The sequence below is a fragment of the Engraulis encrasicolus genome, chromosome 11 (genome assembly GCF_034702125.1).
Source record: "Engraulis encrasicolus isolate BLACKSEA-1 chromosome 11, IST_EnEncr_1.0, whole genome shotgun sequence".
Taxonomy (NCBI): Eukaryota; Metazoa; Chordata; class Actinopteri; order Clupeiformes; family Engraulidae; genus Engraulis; species Engraulis encrasicolus.
In genome coordinates this window covers 38,143,156-38,163,155 of record NC_085867.1, presented here as the reverse complement: position 1 = coordinate 38,163,155, position 20,000 = coordinate 38,143,156, and the positions used below count along the sequence as shown (strand labels likewise).

General features: G+C 46.4%; 1 protein-coding gene across 1 annotated transcript in view; it reads right to left on the bottom strand.

Moving 5' to 3' along the window:
- ror2 (receptor tyrosine kinase-like orphan receptor 2) overlaps positions 1-20,000 on the bottom strand; it is a 146,751-nt gene that overhangs the window by 22,854 nt on the left and 103,897 nt on the right. The window contains exons 3-4 of the mRNA XM_063210550.1: positions 17,803-18,090; positions 14,208-14,238 (exon numbers count right to left, since the gene is read on the bottom strand). Of these exons, the coding sequence (XP_063066620.1) occupies positions 14,208-14,238; positions 17,803-18,090 (319 nt within the window). The remainder of the gene's footprint in view (positions 1-14,207; positions 14,239-17,802; positions 18,091-20,000) is intronic.

Sequence of the window (20,000 nt, the reverse complement as noted above, 5' to 3'; positions counted from 1 at the left end):
GAAGGGAGATGGTGGGGTGATGGAGGGAGACCACACGGATTCAATGGAGCGTCTCAGGAGAGGGTGTAAGCAGCTTACCACACACACACACACACAAACCCTTACACACCCTTACACACACACAAACACACACCCACCCTTACACAAACACAAACACACACACACACCCTTACACACACACACACACCCTCACACACACACACACACACACACACACACACACACACACACACACACACACACACACACACACACACACACACACACACACACACAACACACACACACACACACACACACACACCCTTACACACACATACACACACACACACACTCTCACCCTCACACCCTCACTCACAAACACACTCTCACCCTCACATACACACACACACGCACACACTCACACACACACACCCTCACACACACACACACACACACACACACACACACACACACACACACACACACACACACACACACACACACACTCTCTCATCAGTCTTTTGTTTACTTTTTTGCTACTTTGCATTGTCCTCTTCTTTACTCTTTGAAGGACAATGCTATCAGTGTTGCAACTGTACACTGTGCCTTACCCTGTTCTTGTTAGTATGCTTGCCATGCGGCAAGCATACTATTGTTATTCGACCGTTTATTCTTCTTATTATTATTCTTATTATTATTATTATATTTTTTTATTCTACCACCCATCATAATGGCAAGAAATCTTCGAAATAGAGAGTCCGTTCCAATGCCAAACTGTTCGGTTCGGTCCGAGGATGTGTGCTTGTACTCAATTTATGGATAACTCGAACTCTCTAGCGCCACCAGCAGGTCAAAGTTGCAAGTACATTACATGCTGTAACTTTTGAACCGTTGGTCGGAATTTCAAAAACTTGGTATCCCTGGAATCCTTGGGCCAAGCCGAATCCAATGCACACTATGACGTCATTTTCCGCCTGGAAAGTTTTTCCGCCATTTTGAATTTTGTAAAAATCAATAAAAATGATGCCACGCCCACAATTTTAGTCCCATCGTCACGAAATTTTTGTGAGGGCATCTTCGGACTGAGATCCATCTACCCCGAAAGTCTTGGAATGATTGATTAAACCGGCTCCAAACAGAAGCCAATCAAATTTGGCGGTGGAGAAGCCAAACAGGAAGTGAGCTCATTCCTCAGCAACAGCTACTTGTATCATAACCCATTTTCATACACATAATCAGAACTATCACCAGAGGACACGTAACGATTTTCGTGCAAATGCGCCACTAGGGGGCGCTACAATAAGCAAAAATGTGTTTTTATCCATATTGGCCCGTATTGACCTCAATTCATCAAACGCTTGGAATCGCTGCAATCCTTGGGTCAACCCGAATCCAACGCATACTATGATGTCATATTTAAAATCATGGATTTCCCGCCATTTTGACATATTCAAAAATCAATAAAAATGAAGCTCCGCCCACAATTTTTGTCTGCGCGTCCTACAATTTATATCAGACCACCATTGGACTATTCTGCACCTATGCTGAAATTTACAGAGCAATAGCTGAAAGCATCGGTGCACAGCAGCCAATCAAAATTGACAACAAAGACAAACGCACCGTCCAAACAGGAAGTTAGCTCATATCTCAGCAACGCCTTGACAGATCTTAAATAAATTTCTCAAGCATGATCTCCAGTACAACCATGGGGTACCTACCAAATTCAGTGCAATACGGTCAATGGGGGGCGCTAACATTAGTGAAAATGTGTTTTTGTCAATATGATACATACCAAACAGGAAGTTAGCTCATGTATAGATGGTTAACTGTATGCAGTGTACGCATGAAGGGCAGCATATGCATGAAGGGCAGCATATGCATGAAGGGCAATTCATGCATGAAAGGCAAGGCATGCATGAAGGGCAACGAATGCAAGACGGGCAAGCATACTCCAGCATTTTCTGTGAGGAAATGCAATCTAGTTTAAATTGCTCCTTGTAAGTCGCTTTGAACAAATGCCTCTGCTAAATACCAATGTAATGTAGTGTAATGTAATTCAGTTTTCAACATCTTTGATGTCTGGAATTCGATTGGATTTGGAAAATTTCTTCCATGAACAACACTGTGTGTCATGTTTCACAGCTGATTCAGCATATACCGTAATAACGTTCTGGAATGATAATGAAAAACAAAGACAGTCATGTGCAGTATTTTGTATTCAATTATTTCATAATCGCAAAGGAATAAAGGTGGCCTTTACGAAGCTAAGACTAAGAGCAGAAGGCTGAGAAGTCAGACCGAATGCTGAGGCGATGAGGTCAGTATGGACCGAGGTTTGCGGCTTGGAATCTCCTGAGATGGAGAAATAGTTTGCCGTACCTACGTGGAGAGGCGTGTGTGTGTGTGTGTGTGTGTGTGTGTGTGTGTGTACTGTATGTGTGTGTGTACTGTGTGTGTGTGTGTGTGTGTGTGTGTGTGTGTGTGTGTGTGTGTGTGTGTGTGTGTGTGTGTGTGTGTGTGTGTGTGTGTGTGTGTGTACTGTGTGTGTGTGTGTGTACTGTTTGTGTGTGTGTGTGTGTGTGTGTGCGTGTGTGTGTGTGTGTGTGTGTGCGCGCGCGCACGCGTGTGCGTGCGTGGGTGTGCGCGTGCTTAAGTATGCAAGTGTGCACACACACTCTTTCCTCTAAGAAGGCCTTGTTGCACTCAAAAAACCACCAACTCAAATACCAAGTGAGGACATCCGGATAAGGTCTAGGAGGAAATGGTGTGCGCTAGATCTCTATCGTCGCCGATAGCAATACACTTGGGATGAAAAAGGCACATTTTGACAAATCAGCAATGCCCTATAGTGTGACAGAACGGTCTCGTGATTGGGCAGGAGAACTGTCCTTATTTACTCAAACTGAGTTTCATTCCTGTGTTGACCAGAACCTTCTGGTGTATATTGAAAGAACGGAACTGTGCTTGCTTATGCATAATAACAAATGTCATTCACGTCCCACCAGAACCCTATGGCGCATTCGAGAAGGGCATGGAGCTTGTTTATGTATACCAGTGGTTCTCAACCTTTTTTGAACAAACGCCTCCCTTAACCTCATCACAAGACCCCCAACGCCCCCTTAAGCCCATCATAAGCCTGACAACGCCCCCATTAGTATTAAAACATTAAATGGGCAAATGCCCCCCAATGGTCACTAAGCACCGCTCCCTTTCAGCTGTATCCTTCTCAACGCCCCCCTACAGCTCCCCAACGCCCCCCCTGGAAGGCTGTACCGCCCCCGTTGAGAAACACTAATGTACACCAACTGGCCACTCACGTCAATCAAAAAGAAACTTTTTGCATGCTGAAAATGAGCCTGTCTTTGTTTATGTAGAGTTAGTGTCACACATGTCAAGCAGAGCCATCTGCTGTGAGAGAGTTTTTTTCTTGTTTATGTTTTTTAAGTGTCAATCATTTGATCAGATCCTTCTGCTGTACTGAGGAAAGGACCGTCTCTGTTTATTTGTTCCAAGTGCCATTCATAGACCCGAACCCCTCTGGTGTATTGAGATGGGGACTGCTTTTGTTGATGTACTACACTTACTGCTGTTCACGTCTAGTTAAGAAGTTCAGGCTCATTGAGAAGGGGACTGTCTGTGTTTTTGTATGTAGAGTTAGCACCATAGTACATGTCAATGAGAGCCTTCTGGTGTTTTTTGAAGAGGAGGACTGTGTTTTTGTACACAAATCGAGTGCCATTCATGTCAATCAAAATCTTTTTGACGTATTGAAACGGCAGCCATCTTTGTTTTTGAATACTAAGTGCTGCTTTGTGCCGATCAGAGGCCTTCACAGTGTTACTTTAAGGTAGTGAGTGGCGTGACCGTTTCTTTTCTTACTGTGAGTCTGCGCCCTATAGAGAAGCAGAGTTAATGTATCACAGACGTGCTTCCAAACTCAAACCGTGACCTCCATGCATATGTTTGTGGGTAGACACGGTTTTCAATAAGGACAGAAAAAGACACAGCCTGTTTTGTCTCAACCTTCTGCCTGGTTTATGTTCACGAGGTACACCTCAAAGACAAAAAAATTTCAAAGAATATGTGGTGGAAAAATAAAATGTATTGCAGAAATACGTATTTCCACACCTTGACATAGAGAAGCACTGTCTGACGTGCCCATTGACTTGGAGCAGCGGGGTAGCAACACATCAAACAAAGACGTGCCCTCCAGTGTTGCTTGCATAGGCATACTATACATGTCTACATATGTCTATAGTTCCTTGGGCTTAGCAGGAAATGACATGGCTGATTCGATCACAGATGAGAAGGTGTGGACAGGGAGAGACCGCAGTAAGCAAAAACTCCTTTCGACTTGGTGAACAGGGGAAGGGAAGGAAAGCAAAGGTGTTTGCATGTGCACGTGCCTATGCGTGTTTGAGCATTTGTGTGTCCTTGAGCGTCTCCCTTTTCTTGTTCTAGTTCAGTGTTGCTCAACCTTTTTTGGGGCGAGGCACCCTTTCAATTCATGAAAAATTTTAAGGCACCCCAAACCAACAAGCATTGAAGCTTAGAAAAGTAACACATTTGGAGACGTCACCCGACCTACGACCGAAGTTGCAGCTGACTGTGGCTCCTATACTTTACTGCGCATAAATGGCAGATGAAAGATTCTACTGACTAGCATTTAGACAAATATGTATTATATTACATAATTCATTTATCAGCCACGTTTCCGCGGCACCCCTTTTGAGAAACACTGTTCTAGTTGTATCTGACTCTCGCCAGACCCTTGTGTATTATCGCTCAGCTTTGTGAGCTCACATGAGGGTCTGGAGGACATTCAGATTCACCGTGATCCCAAAATGCAGTTGAACCAATCAGGATTGAGGCATTTCATTTAAACATAGTGGAATAGGGAAAAAATAAGTGAAATTGCACCAATGGCCGCTGATTCTGTAATTTGATCTGTATTTTTGAATCTGTGAGTAGGCAAAGTAGCAGCTTGTTAAAAATGTCAGACAAGTTTTTCCCCAAGCACATGCAAAGATTTTTTTGGGATAAAACCACACCTCCGGGATGATAAAACGACACCTCCGGAGATCTCCAGATGGATGATCGTGGAGCAAGACAGAACCTATTCATCTGGCGAGACTCAGGTTAGCATATTGAAGCATCTGATCTGATCATGAGCACTCTGGGTGTGCACTGCAGAGAACGCTCCGGCTGAGTTCTAAACTCACTCACCAGCCAAGGGCTGTACAACTAATCATACACAGGGCCTTACTCACAAGCCATTTTACTGTGGGGGATCGGAGTGGGGGATTTGAGTGTGTGCGCGCGCGCGTGTGTGTGTGTGTGTGTGTGTGTGTGTGTGTGTGTGTGTGTGTGTGTGTGTGTGTGTGTGTCAATGAAAGAGAGAGAGAGAGAGAGAGAGAAAGAAAGAAAGAAAGAGAAAGAGAAAGAGAGAGAGAGAGAGAGAGAGAGAGAGAGAGAGAGAGAGAGAGAGAGAGAGAGAGAGAGAGAGAGAGAGAGAGAGAGAGAGAGAGGCCCCTAGAATTGTGTGTCGTCGAACACAGTATGTGCAGAGTTGGAGGGGTGGAGGGGTGGGGGGGATTCTTCGAGTCTTTTAAAGAAAAGTCCACAAGGGTCCATATTTGCACTGCATGTTCGAAAATATTATGATAACTCCGCCATTCCCTCCTTTTCGATTCCAATCCCCCGGCAAAACCCCCTCCTTGACTCTTGTGAATGGATACTGTGTGGAGAATTGTACCATAACTGCTCTGCAAAAGGAATTTTTCACTATTCATTTCTTATTCTCCTCAAGTCAGAGCCCGGCATGGCTTCCCGCCAGCTCAACTGTCAATGTCCAAAAGCCACTCTGCCGCTCCGTTCCTCCAGCATCACAATCACATATGGTTACAATTTCGCTGCAGTTTTGAATTGACTTCAGGGATCGTGTGTGTGTAGTGTGTGTGTGTGTGTGTGTGTGCACCCCAACATCCCCCGAACTCCGTTACACCCCCCCCACCCCCCAGCTCCCCCCTAGATCCCATTTTGAAGACTTTTTAGAGTTTGAACAACCATTAGATCTATATTTTCTACTTCCTTTTGGCTCCAGAAAAACTAAAAAAAAAAGTATGGCTTAAAATACTTTAATGCACATAAATAACTTTCAATGATGGGAGAGTTTGAGAGTGATGGCAGCCATGCCATTTTCGCTAAATCAACCCCCACTCCCTATACTTGTTTAAACCTTTTGTGGTGGTTGGTTGTGGGACATTGTGTTAAGTAGTGCACCCAGTAAGAACATGCATCAGTCCAAGAACAACCACAATATGCACAATTATAATCATACAGTCATCATGGGTTTGGAACACACTCTTCAGATATAATATGCTTCCCTCAGCAATTAATGTCAATTCCTCCCCTCATTTAACTCGCCACCACTAAGTATGAATGTTAACACGCAATGTGAAACGTTAGCATGTCTTCATGCTCGCTGGCACTTTATATATCGTCTTTCACATGCGTCAGTGTTTCTTTACATTAAGATTCAAGAATAGTCCAACTGCATCCTGTTTCAGGCAGATGTCTCAAGGAAAAAAAAACTCTTTCCTTCCTTTTTTCTCTCCTCCGTCTCTCTCCCATCTGTCTCTCCATCACTGCTCTATGTCTCCATACATCCCTCGCTCTCTTTCCTCTACTCCACCACCCCTCCCTCACTTTTTTCTCTTCTTCTCCCTACGTCCCTCCCTCCGTCCGTCTCTCCTCCTCTGTTCCCCCCAGTTATGCCTTCATGTGGCCCTGTGTTTCAAATAGTCTGCTAAGCCCAGGGATGCTACGCTGTCTTCCCGCGCATAAACCACTGATTACCCTTCCCATTGCACAGAGTATGCAGTCTGCGGCCTATATTTTTGTAATGGAGGTCTGGGATTGGGCAGCATCAAAGCTGTGGAGACACAATGCGGTTTTCGGAGTTGCACAAAAGGAGCAGATTCCTGTGACATCCAAACAGTCTTTGTTGTCGTGCTGGCTGTTTCCACTGCATATAATCACGGCCTAGGCTAATCCTATCCCAGTCTGAAGGGAAAACCGACAGTCTCATGTCACGTCGTGTTTTCGAGTAGCGAAGCATAGACATAGACACCCAGTTCAAGTCAAGACATCTACTAGTATCACATTCTGTTTTTATGACCGGACTTAACATTTCAGAAGCAGACGAGCGTTAGGTTTCCATAAGCCATCTGTAATATTAATAGACATAGACACACAGTTTAAAATTCAAAACGTCTAGTATTGCATTTTGTTTTCAATGGGATTTATCGTACATTGAGTAAAAGTTCAGATGCAAATGAGTGATGGATTTGTATCTGCCATTTGAAATATTGTATTGTCTTGATTATTTTTTTATTTAAACCACCCAAACTCTAGTTTGATACCACCAATGTTGTATTTAATTAATTCTGTCATTAGATTACAGTTCTATTATGAGTTTTTGAAGTTGGAGGCCAAAACATCCTTTTGAACACTAAAGAAGGAAAAAAACAGCACTATAGGCCAAGAAAAAGGCAACATTTACTCTCTGACCTGAAGGCTTCAGGAACAAAGACTGTTTGACACAGATCTGGCCCAGACTAGCGAAGTGCAGAAGAATTTGGAGATCTCGGCACAGATCTGACTGGCCGGTGGAACAGAGGGCTAGTTGTTATGTCCCAGGATTCCAAGGGTGTCAGTTATGTCAGTGGGGGGTTGGATCAGGCCAAGGTGCTCTCTACCTGCAACGCACTGAAAAATCTAAAAACTCTCCGCTCGAACAAGCAAGGCAACCTAACAGGATTTTGGTCAAACTCAAACCATGCTCCTTTTACTTATTTATTTCTGTTTTTACTTCACTTCATACTCTTTTGTTTGAGTCTGAGGCTGTAGGCGGACATTTTGTCCCATGCAGCCCAGATGGTTCGCTGTAGTGCAGCACCGACGGCACATGGCAGTTACTGATGATAAAGATGTCGTTTGGCAACAATATGCCAAAATTTTTTGGTTCTTTTCAGAGAAACAAACCAAAAAAGCACATCAGAAAAAAAGACAGAATAGGGGATGGGGGAGAAAACATCTGTGCATTCAATCTTAAAAAGTCCCCATTGAATAAAACGTCAACCACGTACATACGTAGGTAGACCCTGACATTCTCCAGATGATTTTTTCCCATAAAGATTTGTTTTTGAGACAGCACAAAACCCCCATCAACAAATCTGAAACTCCTCACTAGTGTAGAGCCAACACTGGAATTACATCCAGCAATATTGATATAAGGCTACATCCAGAATAATCATCACACTTAACCAACACAGAAGATTAACAGCATGAGCTGTTGCATAGCACTAAACCACACACTTACACACAGACACAGACACAGACACAGACACGTGCGCGCGCGCAAACACACACACACACACACACACACACACACACACACACACACACACACGCAATCACACAATCACACACACAATCACACACACAATCACAGACACAAGCACAGACGCACACACACACTCACACACACTCACACACACACTCACACACACACTCACACACACACTCACACACACACACACACACACACACACACACACACACACACACACACACACACACACACACACACACACACACACACACACACACACACAAGCACAGACACAAGCACCGACACAAGCACCGACACACACAAACACAGGCCACACCATCTCTCCAACAACACACACCCTGTGAGTGTATTCAGTTTCGGCCACAGAGGTGTAAATAGGAAAAGTCGTCCTGACAAGCTATAGATCTCGGAGCCAGAGGTTTGGGGAAGGGAGGAGACCATAACTGTAAAATGTTCCCAGTCTTTTGAGCGCGCTCAGTGAGATATTTCCTCCTCAGAAGTGTTTTAACGCTCTCCCAGAAAAAGGGGAGTGAATGGGAAGACGGGGTGGGAGGTGGAGGGTTTGTGTGTGTGTGTGTGTGTGCACAGTATGAGAGTGAGTGAGTGAGTGAGTGAGTGAGTGAGTGAGTGAGTGAGTGAGTGAGTGAGTGAGTGAGTGAGTGAGTGAGTGAGTGAGTGAGTGAGTGAGTGAGTGAGTGAGTGAGTGAGTGAGTGAGTGAGTGAGTGAGTGAGTGAGTGAGTGAGTGAGTGAGTGAGTGAGTGAGTGAGAGAGAGAGAGAGAGAGAGAGAGAGAGAGAGAGAGAGAGAGAGAGAGAGAGAGAGAGAGAGAGAGAGAGAGAGAGTGTGTGTGAGGGGTTGGGAGGTGGAGGGTAAAGAGAAGGGGAGGTGGCGTGTAGGGTGCACCCACTGAAGGCTGCGCTAACAAGCTGAGCTAATTGCTAGGGAGGGAAGCTCAATAAAAGAACATACACCAGGCCTTGGCAAGGTAAGTATAAAAGTTCACATTAAGAGAAAGAAAGAGGGTGGGAGAGGAGGGGCTTCTCATGAAGGTGCACGAGTGAGTGTGTGTGTGTGTGTGTGTGTGTGTGTGTGTGTGTGTGTGTGTGTGTGTGTGTGTGTGTGTGTGTGTGTGTGTGTGTGTGTGTGTGTGTGTGTGTGTGTGTGTGTGTGTGTGTGTGTGTGTGTGTGTGTGCGCATGGAAAAAAGTGAGCGTAGAAAAAGAGTGGGAAGGGACCAATAAGGGGAAATTAAAGTGTTTTCTTTTGTGATGACAACATTATTTCATACACGGCCAAGCCTGACAGATGAAACAACTTGGCTACGAAATGGCCACATTTTACTGTAAATCAGAGCGGACACAGGGGAGAGATCTGGCAACACTGCACCCAATGCCGTAAAGAAAGTCAGAGACGGTCGGTCGTTTGGCAACCTCAACCCAACTGTAATTAACGGCTTCAGGCCGCAATAGAGCACTGAAGGCGCAGTTAAGATTAGGCTGCAGCGCTCATACACAACTACCCCAAATAGGAGAGGACTTTACGGCCGACTGAATGATGACTCCTGTTGACCTGGAGTGCTCTAGAATTACAAGGGTTTTTTCCGTATTTCCTAAACTTGACCAGAAGATGGCGATGATCAGCTCAAAACAACCTCCCTAAGGATGCCACATTTTGGTGAAGCTAAATGATGGCAAATCTCCTCATTGGTAACAGTGCCTTAAATGCCATGCAGATCTCAGCAGTTGCATCATTATGTGTTGAGGAGAGCGTTACTAGTTTGTACAGCAGCTGCATCCGTCTCCATCTCTGATGCCGTTGTTCACACATACACACACACACACAATCGCCATACATACATCCCTGTCTCTTGCACACAATCACACTCCTCCAAACAAGACCAAATCCAAAAAGGATGTTGACTCAGGGCAACAAAAAAAGGATACTACAACAGAAACACAGATAGGCAAACAAAAGACCCTACCACAGCAGCACCATTCACATTGTAACAAAAGCATTCCTGAAAGGCAGGAATTTATGACAGCAGTTCTAATCCCCCGGCCTGGACTGACCAGACCTGGCTCGCCGGCCAGTTGAGGACTCATTGGTTGCCCGTGGCGATGACTGACGTCATGGAAACGGCACTATCAGGGGGCCCGTCAGTCAACCTCTCAGACGGTCGGTCGGTCTGTCGATACGACTAAAAGAGCGGCTGGGTTTTGCCTCTCAGGCCTTATCTGGGTGGTGGGAAGGGCGGATGGACGTGCCTTGCCCTGGCCTGTCCTGTCCTGTCCTGTCCTGTCTTGGTTGGGCTGAGCCCCTCTCAGCTGTAGGCTACTACTGGAAGTGACTGCCCTGTGGATGGATGGATGGATGACCTTTCTGTCTGACCCTTCCGTCAAGAGAGAGGAAATATGACTGCTTGGTCACACATGCAGGAACGGAACACACCATTGACATGCACAGTAATCAACATTCAAAGGTGCAATATGTACAGTAAGTCCAACAAGTACATATCCCATACACACAGAAGAACGTACGAGAGCACACACGCACGCACGCACGCACGCACGCACGCACGCACGCACGCACGCACGCACGCACGCACGCACGCACGCACGCACGCACGCACGCCTTGGTTAGTGTCCCTTACAGTTCCATGTTCCATGTATGGATTCAGGATCAGGTGCTAGCCGAGCCCCCACATAAAACATGAAGCATTTTTTAACTTCCACTATTCTGTTACACACTGGCTGGAAACAAGGAAAGTATAAAATGAGAGAAAAGAGAAAAAGGTCAGCTCCAGAGGGCTCCATCCTGGGGTGAAACTCGAGATCTCTCGCCATGAACAGGGAAATGACTTGAGAACCACGGAAAGGCACAGAGCTCGTGTCAGACAGGCAGAGAGGCCGAGAGGCAGGCAGGCAGAGACGGGCAACCAGACAAGGCAGAGAGAGAGAGAGAGAGAGAGAGAGAGAGAGAGAGAGAGAGAGAGAGAGAGAGAGAGAGAGAGAGAGAGAGAGAGAGAGAGAGAGAGAGAAAGACAGAGGCAGAGACAGAGAGAGAGAGAGAGAGAGAGAGTGAGACAGAGAGATTGAGGTAGGCATATAAAGGCAGGCAGACCGGCAGACGGAGTAGCAGAGAGAGAGAACGAGAGAGAGAGAGAGAGAGAGAGAGAGAGAGAGAGAGAGAGAGAGAGAGAGAGAGAGAGAGAGAAGTAGGCAGAGAGAGGAAGGAGCTAAGGGGGGAGGCAATACTAAATCACTGCGGGCTCCATCGTCCACAAACATCCTAGTAGAGCTGCAGTGCACAACGCCAGCACTTAGCCAGAAGCCGCCAGATAATGATTTGTGTGTCCAAAGTCTATAAAAGGCCCTTCACAAAGCAGTCTCTCTCCATCTCTCTCTGCTCATATCTTCATCCCGTCGTTTCCCTCCCCATTTCTTCTGCATCCGCCGCTCTCTCTCTCTCTCTGTCTCTGTCTCTGTCTCTCTGTCTCTCTCTCTCTCTCTCTCTCTCTCTCTCTCTCTCTCTCTCTCTCTCTCTCTCTCTCTCTCTCTCTCTCTCTCTCCATCCCTCAGATATCAGTCTGTTCTTTCTCTTCATCCCCATCCAAGGAGGGTTGGGCCAGACGAGGGCCGGCCAGCAGGCGTAGTCTGAACAACACTCCCGTCAGACATGGCAATATTTATTTAGACTTGAGGAAAGGAACAATTACTGACCCCGCCTCACGCTGTCATTCCCAAACTGAGGGTGACTGCCAGCTCCACAGAGGCGGCACAGAGAAATTAGGCAGAGAGAGAGAGAGAGAGAGAGAGAGAGAGAGAGAGAGAGAGAGAGAGAGAAAGAAAGAGCAGAGAGAGAGAGAGAGATAGAGAAAGAAAGAGAGATAGCGAGAGAGGGAGCGTGAGAGAGAGACAGAGAGAGAGACAGAGAGAGAGAGAGAGAGAGAGAGAGAGAGAGAGAGAGAGAGAGAGAGAGAGAGAGAGAGAGAGAAATGGGCCAGAATGGGAGTTTTGTTCAATAAAAAAACAAACACTGCTTAACATAGTCAAGTGGCATTACAACACCTACAGAGGTCCTGGTCCCTGAAGTTTGTCCATACCTTTCTCCTGCCTGCTGTTTGCAAGTCTCAATATTTCATTCTTTCTCTCTCTCTTTTCACTTGTCCTTCTCTCCCTGATATCACTACATCTTGCTCTGACTGCCCTGTCCAAGAGTAACAAATATTCAGCAGATGAAAGAAAGAAAGAAAGAAAGAAAGAAAGAAAGAAAGAAAGAAAGAAAGAAAGAAAGAAAGAAAGAAAGAAAGAAAGAAAGAAAGAAAGAAAGAAAGAAAGAAAGAAAGAAAGAAAGAAAGAAAGAAAGAAAGAATGAATGAACAAAAGAACGAACGAAAGAACGAGCAAGTGAGCGAAAGAAATTCCCTAATAGACGAGTGGAGCCATGGAATGAGAAGATGTTGGTGTTTGGTGAGTACATAGAAATGAAAACGTTCAGTGACATGAGGACCCATTTTAACAGTGTGGCCCTCCCATAGCACTTTGACACACCATGAAGTACTCTAGCACCCTCCCAATGACAGGCCTTGTGCCTCTTATTCATGTCCTGGCATGCAGATAAATACATTTACAACCCCAATTGATCGGAGGCAACTGTGAGCGAGCTAACTAAGCTAAAGCTGAGGAAACGCACACGTGGAAATTCTTACTTTGACGCTTTAGTCTAAGCTGTTGCAGATGAGACAGTGATAAACCAATCACGTCACCCACAGGAAAAGGGCAGTGAATCAGCATTCCTTCACCGTTCTCATCCCTTTTTATTCCCCTGGTCTTCAGGTCTGACTAAACGACTTAGCCCAGCTGTCTGACTGTACCGTCTCCCCCCAGAGGCGGACATCCCATTAGGCAAACCTAGGCAATTGCCTAGGGCCCTGACCAAATTTGTCTTCCATAAGGGCCCCAGCTGTCACACCAACCGCGGTAAACACACAAAAAAGTAGGCTTGATCTTAATTTGTCATTTATATAAAGTTATCGAAGATATATATGAGACAAACAGTAAAATAGCACCAAAACACAGAATTGTATAGCTAGGCTATATGATGACTTTTGAGGGCCCCGTGTTTATATTTCGCCTAGGGCCCCAAAATAACTAGATCCGCCCCCGTCTCCCCCACCCCCCACAGAGAAATCCATTGAGCTTCATCACCTCATGACAAAGACACACTCATACACACATTCTGGTCTTCACACTGCCAACTTTTAAAGAGGAAGAAGCAAGCAAGCACACACACACACACACACACACACACACACACACACACACACACACACACACACACACACACACACACACACACACACACACACACACACACACACACACACACACACACACACACACACACACACACACACACACACACACACACACACACACACACACACACACACACACACACACACACCACTGCCAGCTATACCAGAGATGGAAACACAGTGAAGATTTATGAATTGTTAACACACGCCCAACATATACACAGCACACGCACAGCGGCATGTATGCACACACACACACAAACACACACACGCACACGTACACACGCACATCTCTTATCACAGCTGAGGTAAGATCATATTGTAATGATGTAAAATGATGATCCTGTCATGATTAGGAATGTACAGAGAGAAGTGGAGAGAAAAGTGTGGGAAGGAATTCTTAATAATCAGCAAAAAAGGAAAAATGAATGCATTTACAGAGTAGATCAACAGTCCATGCAATGATAAAAAAATGACAAAATATATGTCTTACGGGTCGTGGGGGCCATGAGTTGGAGACTGCCCTGTAAAACAGAAAATGGAGAAGAAAATGGAGACTGTGAGTATTTCCATGCAGCAACTACTGAACATAAGCCATAATGGAACACAATCTTTAATGCAGCATTCATTTATCATCAACGCAAAGAATATGGCTCACATTAACCCTTCAAGACTCAAAAAACACAAAAATGTACAATCACAAGCACACATGCGCGCACACACACGCACGCACGCACGCGCGCACACGCGCACGCACGCGCACGCGCACGCGCACGCGCACGCGCACACGCACACGCACACACACACACACACACACACACACACACACACACACACACGCACGCACACACACACACACAAACAGTGTGTCTGTCCTCATATGAAAATGATTGCGTGACGTGCCAATATCAACACGCTGGAGACACCTTCTGCCTGTCAGCATGTAGCACAGTATGCCTTCTTAATGACTTGTCTGTTTCAGAGCTGTCATAAGAGAATGACTCCAGTGAGGGGAAGAAAAGAGAAAGGGGCTGAATTGAGTCACCCCATGGATCCGATCCCCAGCCTAAAAGCTCATTACCATACCGCATATGCTTTTCTCATTCATCTGCCCCGCTCTGCTATGCTCCACACATCACTAAGTTACACGATGCACTCTCCTCACGTCTCAGAGAGAGAGAGAGATGGGAGAGAGAGAGATGGGAGAGAGAGAGAGAGATGGGAGAGAAAGAAAGAACGGGAGACGGATAAAGAAAGGGGGAGCGAAAAGACAGGATGAAGATTTGAAGAGAGAGAGAGAGAGAGAGAGAGAGAGGGAGAGAGAGAGAGAGAGGGAGAGAGAGAGAGAGAAAGAGAGAAAGAGAGAGAAGTGAGAGAGAGAGAGAGAGAGAGAGAGAGAGAGAGAGAGAGAGAGAGAGAGAGAGAGAGAGAGAGAGAGAGAGAGAGAGAGAGCGAGAGAGAGAATGAATGACAAACTGCCGGTGTCACAGGCCCCGACCCCCAGCTCCGCAGAGAGCACCAATATTATCTCTCCTCTGTGGGACGGCGAAGTTAACCTCCCCTCCGAAGGGCCCTTCAGAGTGCAGCGCTATTATTACATCAAGATGACTTTTCAGGAGGAGAGAAAGGAAGAAAGAAAGAAAGAGGAAAACGCACCAAATGGTCCCCCCCCCTTCCCAAACCTAAACCTGTCCGAAAGGAATATTGGACAGCTGGAGGCTCTAAACACTGCCATAAGGTATATGCCCAGTATTGTTTTCTTATAGTTTCCTCCATCTTAAATCTTTCTGTTCTCCTTTCTCATGATCAATCGTTTTGAGATGTAGCACACACAGACAGGTAGGGGTACAGGTTTCAACTTCCCCTCTCTCTCTCTCTCTCTCTCTCTCTCTCTCTCTCTCTCTCTCTCACACACACACGAACGCACGCACGTACACACGCACGGGCGCGCGCGCGCACACACACACACACACACAAACCCATGCCCCTTACAATGCCTGAATGGTATTTGCAGAGAGAGAGCGGGAGATTTATCCAGGTACCCTCTAATAAATCTAGCTGGGCTGGTGGCTAAGATGCCAAGCGAGAGCCTCTTGCCTATGTGGCCCAGCCGAAACACTACCGCTTCAGTTCCCCCAGCCCAGACGGGACTAAGCTCACCACATAATAACCTCAAATGGCTGGACAGGAAAGAAAATATAGAGGGATACGCTCTCGCTTTTCTATTTTTTTCTTTTTTTTGGTTTTACATTTTTTTTTTCCCCCTCTCCATCTAGAACACCACACTGAGAATAAATGGATTGTGCCTGTGGAATTGATGGGCAGCTAAAGTGTGTGTGTGCGTGTGTGTGTTCGTGTTTTTGTGTGAGCTTCTGTATGTGTGCGTCTGTGTGAGCACGCCTGTGTGTGTGTGTGTGTGTGTGTGTGTGTGTGTGTGTGTGTGTGTGTGTGTGTGTGTGTGTGTGTGTGTGTGTGTGTGTGTGTGTGTGTGTGTGTGTGTGTGTGTGTGTGTGTGTGTGTGTGTGTGTGATCTGTGGGCCTGTGTGTGTGCGCATCTGTATGTGTGGGTCTGTGTGAGCACGCATGTGTGTGTGTGTGTGTGTGTCTGATCTGTGGGCCTATGTGTGTGTTTAAATAAATGAAATGACTGTTTTTAAAGCACACTGAATCAGCTTGGCTGCCACCGAGTCCCAGCCAAGTCGATGGTTTCCTGGAGTCTGTCAACTCGCACCAGAGCCGGTCAACTCATTTCTGGCTAACGGAGGAGGACAATGAATGAAGGTTAATGTCCCATCGCCTCGACTTTTAATGTTAAAATACATCTGCATCTGGATCAGCGAAAAACTCTTAGCTCTACGATTCATCATTGTGAAACGAGGGGCGAGGTTTCACCGTGAATGTCATCACTCGGTTTTTAACAGTGATAAATGTCATTGCTGTGGTTTTAAGGAATGCAATAAAATTGGAGCTATATATATCTCATTCTATTAAAAGAAGAAAAATGATAAAAAAAAATTGCATTTTAAAATCACAATGGCAGAGGACTTTTTAAAAAATCTACTGCGAGAGTCCACTGGCTCAAACACCCAAACTAAATATTGCAAATGACCCCAGAAGCCCATGCTGGGTGTAGAGACCTTGCTGGGTGCTCTGGGAAATGTAAAACTAAATCAAGGGTTTTACGGGCAGCAAGTCTTTATTCTTGCCTTTCTTTTAAAACACCCAAACAATAACAACATGTGCTTCCACCATCTGCTGAAAAGCATATTGAAGCCTAAAGCACAAGTGATGTTCAGCATGTTCTAACTTACATAGGCCAGTTTTTTTTTTTTTTTTTTTTTAGTTCAGACTGAAAGCTGTACTCATTTTTTTCAGTGTAAGCATTTCTTTGAAGATTGAATTCAGTCCCTATAAACTGCCTTCTTTTTGTTCCGGAGGCCTCTGTTGCGGTCCCCAAAACCTACATGTTTATTAGTGCCACCAATACTGTTTTCAGGCCGACAAGAATGAACAGTTACAAGTTATGTTCGGCACTAAAGTGCTCGCCTGCGAACCACCTGCGTTCATGCCAGGCTCTGAACTTTCCTGCACTTTCCTTTCCTGTTTGTGTGCTTGTTTATTTATTCATTTATTATCTGCCAAAATGTAGCAGTGCCCTGCCATTAGTAGCCGCACACTGGTTGTATCCCGTATCAGAGGTGTTTGTTTGTTAATTTATTCATTCATTACCCCCCAAAAAATGTAGCAGTGCCCCCCCACCCCCCTCCACTTACTGAGCCTGACGTAGAGCACCCCGGTGGCAGTGATCACCTTGATGGCGTTGGTAGCCACACACTGGTAGTATCTCATATCCGTGGTGTTTGCTTGTTTGTTTATTTATTTATTCATTCATTCATTCATTATCATCCCCCAAAATGTAGCAGTGCCCCCCTCCACTTACAGAGCCTGACGTAGAGCACAACAGCGGCAGTGATGACGTTCACGGCATTAGTAGCCACACACTGGTTGCATCTCATATCCGTGGTGTTTGTTTATTAATTTATTCATTACAATCCCCCAAAATGTAGCAGTGCCCCCCCTCCACTTACCGAGCCTGACGTAGAGCACCCCGGTGGCGGTGATGACCTTCACGGCGTTGGTGGCCACACACTGGTAGTATCCCGTGTCGGTGGTGTCCAGGTCCTGGATGCGCAGCTTGGAGCCGCTCTCGGTCTTGCGGATGGTGATGCGGCCCTGCTCCTGCACCACGGGCGCGTCGTTCTTCAGCCAGCGGATGGTGGGCCAGGGGTTCCCCGCCACCTTGCAGTGCAGCGTAGCCATCTGGCCCTGCATGATGGTGATGTTGCTGGGGGGCTCCACGAACTCCAGGAAGTAGCCTATGGAGGGAGGGGGGGGGGGGGGGGGGGGGGGGGGGGGGGGGGGGGGGGGGGAGAAGGGGAGGGGGAGGGTGGAGGAGAAGGTCTGTGTGTGTGTGTGTGTGTGTTTGGGATGTGTGTGTGGGGGTGTGGGTGTATGTGTGTGTGTGTGTGGGGTGGGTGTCTGTGTGTGTGTGGGGGGGTGGGTGTGTGTGTGTTTGGGTGTGTGTGTGTGTGTGTGTGTGTGTGTGTGTGTGTGTGTGTGTGTGTGTGAGAGAGAGAGAGAGACGTGTGTGTGTGTGTGTGTGTGTGTGTGTGTGGGGGGGGGTGTTTGTGTGTGTGTGTAAGATGGGGGGGGGGGGGGGTAGGGTAGAGAAAAAGGTTAGAGGTGAGAGGTCAGGTCTCTGAATATCAACACAGCTACCAGCATTCCAACCGGGACTCCTTCCCATGTCAATCACAGCGCCTGGCAGACAGGCAGGCCTGCGCAGAACACTCACATCCATCGGGCGCTGGGCTAATGTGAGGGGCGGCTAGCTGTCACACACTGTTTACACCAACCAAGCTCCTGGCACACAGACACATAGGCACAGCAGACTGGTGGTGAACATGGTAGGTCACTGTGGGTTGGACAAGAATGTCTTGCAATTGCCTCCCCCCGCCCGCGCCACCCCATTTCAAACATTACTGATACGATCAAGAGAGATGGGGAAAAAAATCAAGTATACATGGGTTCTAAATTTTGTTTATACCCTGACTGCGCGGACCCAGCTGCGCACAACTCAACCTCTGATTGTTGGAAACCGTTGTCGGTCAAAAAATTAGCGCAGGTGGTTGGCTGCCAGTGTCTTGCCCCTCCTCATAACATTGTGTTGATAAACACTGAGAACCCATGTATTAGGGGACAATAAAAACATAATGTAACAATTGCACCCCCACCCATTACCGAAAACGACTTAATTTTTTCTCTTTTCTCTGGTCAATGGAGCCATAACTAGAACCAAATGCCTCGTGCTCTGGCACATTCACGCCAAAAGTGTAGCACTCACTCACTTCCTCTCTATGTGCCAAACACGTCCACTCCCACGCCACAACCTTCAAGCCCATTGCAGGACAAAGACTGATTCAAAATCTGGTTAAGCGAAGTATGCACTTTTGAAATCCGACTGAAACATTTATTTCACTTTATTCATGGCAGAAAAAAAACAATATTTTGACTGTTCGTGGAACTGCCATTTTTGTCTGCCATGGATTACGGTAAATGAAATAAATGGAATAGAAGGATTTCAAGTGTGCAGACTTCTCACACCGCGACCTTCACGCCCTATACCTCATTTCATTGGCCTGCCTGTCTGCCTGCTTCCACCACTCCGTGAGCCAGATGGGTTGACCATTACCAAAAACGTAACTCACAACAGCTGGGTCAAAGACGTGCAAAATGGCATTGTCATTCAGTGTAACGGATGCCTTCTGCTGACTGTAACTGTAAAAAACATGACTCTTTTTATTTATTTATTGTTACAGGGAATTCATGAAGGGCTTGGCTGTCATCCATTCACTTCAAACTATTTAAAAAACATGTTTTTTTGCAGTTACAGTTGGCGGAAGGTGTCCGTAACACTGAATGACAAAGACGTCTTTGACCCAGCTACTCTTTTCAGATGGCCATCATACACCATTGGAAAGTTGAGATTCCAAGCTTTCAGAAAAGGTATGGTGGCCTTTGCCACCTTTGCGGTAACGGTTTCCATATTTTGAGGCCGCAGCTCACGGACGACTTCTCCTCCTGATGCTGCTGGGTAAACCATCACCCTCTGCTCCACGCGTGCATGACTACGGCGTAGTCTTCTTCACTGACTTCCTCTTCCTCCTCCTGCTGCTCTGCTTCAACATCCTCACGCCCATGCACCCACCCCCACCCCAGTCCAAGC